The sequence below is a fragment of the Alnus glutinosa genome, chromosome 11 (genome assembly GCF_958979055.1).
Source record: "Alnus glutinosa chromosome 11, dhAlnGlut1.1, whole genome shotgun sequence".
Lineage (NCBI taxonomy): Eukaryota > Viridiplantae > Streptophyta > Magnoliopsida > Fagales > Betulaceae > Alnus > Alnus glutinosa.
In genome coordinates, this window is record NC_084896.1 from 26,720,540 (window position 1) to 26,727,942 (window position 7,403).

General features: G+C 31.5%; 1 protein-coding gene across 1 annotated transcript; it reads left to right on the forward strand.

Annotated features, from left to right (window-relative positions):
- Positions 1-4,416: 4,416 nt before the first annotated feature.
- Positions 4,417-5,814, forward strand: LOC133881314 (UPF0481 protein At3g47200-like). The gene has a single exon (XM_062320238.1). It carries the CDS (start codon positions 4,417-4,419, stop codon positions 5,812-5,814), a length of 1,398 nt encoding a protein of 465 aa, XP_062176222.1.
- Positions 5,815-7,403: the final 1,589 nt, after the last annotated feature.

The window sequence follows — 7,403 nt, forward strand, 5'->3', positions numbered from 1 at the left end:
CCCCCGCTTGATGATGGAAGAAAGTTTAGCATCAATACAACTACCAGCATCATAAACAGGACGAAAACCATATCTGTCCATTAAGTAGCCATCCGGATGCCAACAATCCAACCATAAGAAAATCCGAGTACCATCACCTACCTTGAATCTTAAAAACTCCTTAGCAATATCTCTTAGCTTAAGAAGTTGCTTCCAGCTCCAAGAACAAGATTTAAGAATAGAAATCTCCCAAAAACTTCTACCCTTTAACCAATTCTTATCCACCCATGCAACCCATAAAGATCCAGCCTGTGCAAAAAGACTCCATATGTGCTTCAACATGGCTGCCTGGTTCCAAATGGCCATGTTCTTAATACCTAGACCCCCTTCTTTTTTAGGAAAGCACACTTTATCCCACGCCACTTTAGCTCGAGCATAAGAATCATTGCCATTCCAAAGAAAACGGTTCAGCTTCTGCTCCAACAACCGGATAATTTTCAGAGGCAGGATAAAAATTCTAGACCAAAAAGCCTGCAAGCTAAACAGAATCGAGGATTAGGATTTTCACTAGCTAAAAAACCTGCAATTGCTTAGTTTAGTGGTCAATAAATAATATATAACCTTTTAATTAGGATTTTCACTAGCTAGCAAGGGTTACCAACAATTTGCTGACTGATTTACTAACTATAAGAGGAGAGGAACATATGGAAGAGTGAAAACTACCTACATTTATTTGATTGCCTTATTTGCTTCGATAAGATAATATGTTAAATTACACCCATGAACAAACAGTTGGAAGGCTACATTGTGACGTGATCCAATTATTTGAGTACTCCTTGGAGAATAGCTTTTATCGTAGCTGCCATTATCTTGTTGGTGCTCACTTTCACAAACTGTATGCTCTATCATCTCATTAATATAGATCTAATTGTTTTAGATTGCATTGTGATAACATTTATTTATTTTTCTATTTTTTAAATTGTTTTAGGAGCTTGAGGTTTGTGGGATTGAAGTCTAAAACTTGGAAAATCTAAATTTGTCTTTAAGTACTAAAGTTTTTGCTTTTGCACTCAATTATAATATATATATTGTAGTATTACATTTATGCTCTATTTGCAATATTCGTTATACTCTTTGAAATCATATTTTTTAATTGTACACTTTGAGATATTTTCAATCAATTATTCTACCAGGCCAATTGTTATTTTGTTCGTAATTCTTTTAGTTTATTCCCATTTCTCTCTCTCACACACACATTACTAGTACATCTAGTAGTTAGATATATATGTTTCAAATAAAGGAAAGAGAAAAACCTTCGATGGCTGTGTAGCAGTAGTTAGGCCAGCAATAGATGAATAAACCTGCAACAAAAGAAGATTTGAAGACAAAGAAAATTAAAAAAGCCCGCATTAAATAAAAAATAATAATAATAAAAAGAAGCTAGACCCTAAATGCATGTGAATACTAATGGGTGGCCGAAATGGGTGGTTAGTCACAGTAATCACGTATTTGCTTTCTTTTCTTTCTTTCTCTTTTTTTTTTTTTTTTGAAAAAATATAGTCTATTCCTTTCAAAATAAGTATTCATCTTCATAAGGAAATAGTTATTCCAATGAATAGACTCACTTCAAACAAAAGAATGAAGAATAGTCATTTCATTTCAAGAATTTATTCTGCAAACCAAAAAATGCCTAAAAGCAGGCTGCCTCGAAAAATTTTGAAACTTAAGGCGACAAGTTTAAGTGAGACAATTTTTTTTTATTTAAATATTAATTAAATTTATTTAAATATTTATATTTTATATATATATATATATATATATATATATATTTTATATGTCAATTAGAGCACTTTCTATTCCTTTCAAAATAAGTATTCATCTTCATAAGGAAATAGTTATTCCAATGAATAGACTCACTTCAAACAAAAGAATGAAGAATAGTCATTTCATTTCAAGAATTTATTCTGCAAACCAAAAAATGCCTAAAAGCAGGCTGCCTCGAAAAATTTTGAAACCTAAGGCGACAAGTTTAAGTGAGACAATTTTTTTTTATTTAAATATTAATTAAATTTATTTAAATATTTATATTTTATATATATATATATATATATATATATATATATATATATATATATATATATATATATATATATATATATATATATATATATATATATATATATATATATATATTATATGTCAATTAGAGCACTTTTTTTCTATTTATAAAATGTATTTTAAAACTTTTTTATTTTAGTTAATAACTTATTAGATATAAAATGACTTATTACTTGATTTAAAGACATGAAATAATAAGATCGAAAGAAAAATAAAGAGAAAAATGAAAATAAGCTATATAACGATTGATTTGTAATAAAACATAATGAAGAAAAAATTCTTGCTTATTGAATACTTATCAGGATTGTAATTCTATTTATTATGCAAAACGCAAATAATGAAAATTTATGTACTTTGAAAACTCTTTATATTTTTTTGAACATTCAATTCAAATAAACGTTGGAGAAAAAACTATGTATGCACGTTGGACTAATTTCATGAATATAAAAATGAAGCTTTTAAAAAGAGTAAATAAGCGGGACTTTTCAAGAATTTATAGATTTTTTTTCGACTTTTAATTTGTATTTACTTTTATCATGATTGAGAGCCTTAATTAGAAACTATTTATTAAATTTTTACCATATTAAACTTAGAGTCTTAAAATTTGTTTTGAAAATAACATTTATTGTACAATTATTAAGTGGAGGTCTTAATTAAAAAGTATTTTATTAACTTTTTACCATATTAGAGCCTTAAAATATTTTTTTTTTGAGTTATATTTTTTTAAAAAATATATATATATATATATATATATATATATTTATTATATAATTATTAATTAGGAGCCTTAGGCGACCGAGTCGCGCTCGAGCCACCCATGCCTAAAAGATGTTAGGGGCATATCAATCATCGTACTTGTTTTGGAACATTTTTAGTCGTTGATTTTAACAGGAGGAATCCATATTTTCCAAGAGGAGCTGAAAAGCTACCCGTTTGAGTGTTGTAGTTTTTGAAATCAAAATAAAATTGAATAAAATATGATTTATTTTCTAAAAAAAAAAGGTAGAAAAGAATTCTTTTCCGTTGCCAAAAATCAGTTTTTGGTGGTACAAGGCCAATGGATGAAGAAGAGTCAAATGGTTCCATCTTCTATTTCTCTACGTCTTCATCAGTGTTTACTTCCCAAAGGCCAGAAGGGGTCACATAAGAGGATTTTTCTTATTCTTGATTTGACTGGAAAAAAGAAAGAAGAATTTTATGAAAATACTTTCAAAAAACGAGATGAGAAACAGGCCTAACTTAGATTGAATTGGAATTGGCGATGACTAGGCCAAAAGCAAGTTCAAGCAACAGTCAATAAGACAAACGTGGGGAAAGGGGGAAAGGGAAATTCTTGAAGAACAACTTGATCGTCCACTTACCGTGCATGTCTCGGCCGATTATTATTGAATTTTGTGGTGCTAGTACTGTTATATAGGGCTAAAATGTTTGTTATTTTTCCAAACCCAACCCTCTATTAATTGTTTGAGATGGAGCCACACGGCAGATCTACATTTGAGTTGCAGGAGCTCAAGGTCTGTGTGCCGATTTTCAGGTCTCTCTCTCTCTCTCTCTCAATTTAGAAAACTTATGGCAGCCTCTCAAAAAATTCATTTATATATATATGAACAACCATAAAAGAATTTGTTCAATTCCACCCCTCATTATAAATTTCTCTTTCTAATTTTTTTTTTTTTAATTAGCCTAATTTACCAGATTCAAGGTTTTATTATTGTATTCTTACCAACAAATAAATATGAACGATAATTCCATTTCAGCTCCTTATATTTGTGACAATATTCATCATTCCAGTACTAAAAGTTATTTTTCTCCTTATAATTAGTAGTAGTAATAGAATGAATAATAATGCTAGCGACCATTTTTATCATTTTAAAGTTGATGTGGCTTTTAAAATCAATATTTGATTAACGTAAATCACTATTAGATTTTAATCCAATGATAATTTTAAAAGTTACATCAACTTTGGAAGAATAAAAAGATGATGAATGTTAGAGCATCTTGTTGTGTTCTTCTGTAATGGCATAGATGTCTATGCCATTGCAAGAGAACACCAGGAGATGTTTTAGTATTTCTCATAAAAAGATAGTCTTTAACATATATATACCCTTTAACAATTTTACTTGTCCCCTTCTCTTGCTATGCATATGAATTTCTATTTCTTTTTATATTTTGTGAATATCAAGCATTTAAAAGGTACTTAGAAAGGAAAAGGTCAAAACACGAGAGTTTGCTGCATCATGAGAACTATTTTCAAATGTTTTTAATATATATTCTTTGTCATTAGGAAATTTAACGAAGGCAACTTGTTTTTTTTAATAGATGGGAGAATCGGCAATTACAAAAATTCAAGAAGAAAGAAGTGCTTGGATAATAAATGTGAATGAAACTTCCGAAAGTCAAAGGGAACCAAAGAGTCTAAGTGGAAATGAATGTCAAAGTGAAGAAGTTGATAGAGAAGCAAATTCTTCAATCGAAAATGAACATCAAGACAGAGTGTTGGCAAATGACATCACACAAATGCTAGAGAGTTCGGAGCCTCCCATATCACGCAAATATTGTTATATTTACAGGGTTCCACATGATGTTCGCAAATTGAACAAAGAAGCCTACACTCCTCAAATTATATCAATAGGGCCTTTTCACCATGGCCATAAAAGATTGGAACCCATGAAAAAGCTTAAAGTGAGATATTTCAAGATATTTGTGCAAAAGGCTGTGCTAAACGTGGAGAAGTTAGTAAGCACCGTAAGAAATATGGAAGGAGATGTCCGTCGTTGTTATGCAGAGACTAGCGAAATTAGCAGTGACAATTATGTTAAAATGATCCTGCTAGATGTAAGTTTCATCATTGTGCGATTCCTGATATTCAAGCATGCAGAATGGGGGCATTACCAAGAGTCTACAGTATTTTCAGAACAATTGCTTGAAGACATGTTGTTGCTTGAAAATCAACTTCCTTTCTTTGTTATTGAGGAATTATACAACTTTGCATTTGCATCTTCTTCAAATTACCCTTCCTTCACCCAGCTTACCTTTGAATTCTTTGCATTTTACAACCCCCAAAAAATGTCTCCTCATCCCAATTTGAGAATAATGCACTTCGTTGATTTGATAAGAACCTTTTTTCTGCCTCCATCAGAAAGGCTACAAGAAATAAAGCGTGGCGAAAAAGTTAGGCATTTGTACAGTGTGAGCCAGTTGGATGAGGCAGGAGTGAAGTTTAAAGTGGGCTCAAGCAAATGCTTATTTGACTTAAAATTCACAAATGGAGTGCTAGAAATACCATGCTTTAGAATATACCGTGATACGGATTCTTTTGTTCGGAACCTCGTGGGCTTGGAGCAATGTCACTATTTGTCTGATGCTTATATTACCGATTATTTTAGAGTAATGGATTTCCTTATCGACACTCCCAAAGATGTGGATTTACTTGTGCGAAAAGGGATTCTAATTAATTGGCTAGGCGACAGCAACGCAGTGGCAACTTTGAGCAACAATCTCTGCAAACGTATTTTTATTTCAGACACCAACTCCAATTATTGTCGTCTTTGTAACGATTTGAATACATTCTATGAGGATCGTCGGCAAAGATGGAAGGTTATTTTGAGACGTGATTATTTTAGCAATCCTTGGAGAACTACTACCACCATAGCTGCTATTATCTTGCTGGTGCTCACCTTCACACAAACTATATGCTCCATAATCTCATTATTATAGCTAGATCTTATTCACTCAAGTTTGTATAATTCTAATGGTATAATTGGATGGCATTGAGATTTATAACATTTTATTGTTCCATTATTCTTTTTGTTTTGGGAGCTTGAGGTTTGTGGGATTGCAGTCTACAGTTAACTTTGAATTTTATGTATAATCTTTTCAGTGTCACTCTCACTACATCTGTATTATTTCATTGGTCCATGTCTGGTTTTTATTTCACTTTCTGCTCCTCTGTTTTTTTCGTGCTTTAAGTTGTGCCGAAGAGAAGCTTGTGATCTAAATTAAAAGTTGTGTTGTTATTGACTACTTTTATTAATCGTTTTATAAATTCATACAATTAGAGCCCCAACTACATTTTACAATGTCATATTGCATCAAAAACAGCGTCGTTTTGCTCCGGACGTCACATGATGCATGAAAATAAAGCAGAAGCTGAGGTTCTTCGTTAACTGCTTGCATGGAATTAGCAAGAGATGGGTTGTGCTTGCATGGAATTAGCAAGAGATGGGTTGTCCTCGATTATGCTGCAAAAGGCTTTGGAGAGACAGCTCAAATGGAAGGTGATTGGATGAAACAAGTTCGAATCCAAGAATTTTGTTTTGGTGCTATATTAAATTACCATTTAATCAATACTTTAGCACTTCTCTTCACATAGAATATTTAATTAAAATTAAAGATGAATTAACAGAAATAGTATTCTGATATCCCAAAAGCTTAACTTAATAGAAAAAAAAAAAAAAAAAATTTAATCATTTAAATTATATTCTAACGCTAACAGCAAAAGCACGATGGCACAAGCCTCCTCGATCAGAAGCATAAAGTCCAAGAATGAAGGCAGAGAGGCAAAGCATAAAAAAAAGTCTGCCATTTAAAAAAAAAAAGAAAAAAAAAAAAGAAAAAAAAAAAAAAGAAAGAAGGTTTCTTGATCCGATAGGCACGCATAAATTGGCTCCTTTGGTTTAACTTCTTGTGTTTCTAATGATACTCATCATTCAATTCAGTATTAAACATACCTTAAAATAATCTGTTCGAGCGTGGCTCCTTTTTACTTGTACTATGCATAAGAATATGTATTTCTTTGCTCTTTCTCCCACTAGCATCAGTTGAGATTTCAGCTATCAGATCAAATCCTAATTTAGTTCTAAATATTTTGTGAATATCAAGGATTTAATATATACTTACAACTTAGAAAAGAAAAACGAGATTTTGCTGAACTATCTTCTAATGTTTTGAATGCTCGTGACCCTTTGTCTTTGTCATTAGGAAATTTAAGAAAGCTAGGCAACTTGCAAAAATGGAACAATTAGCAAGTGCAAAAATTCAAGCAGCAGCAGCAAATGATTTGATAATTAATATTAAAGAAAATTCTGCATGTCAAATGGAACATCAAGACAGTGTTGGCAAATGACATCACAAAAATGATGGAAAGCTCGGAGCCTCCCTTATCACCTGAATGTCGTATCTACAAGGTTCCAATTAATCTTTGCAAAGTGAACGAAAAACCTTACACTCCTCAGGTTATATTAATAGGGACTTTTCATCACGGTGATGAAAGATTCGAAACCATGGAAAAGCTAATTAAAGTGACA

Excerpts from the sequence above, each read along its gene's own strand:
- LOC133881314 (XM_062320238.1), top strand. The coding sequence starts at position 4,417 with ATGGGAGAATCGGCAATTACAAAAATTCAAGAAGAAAGAAGTGCTTGG.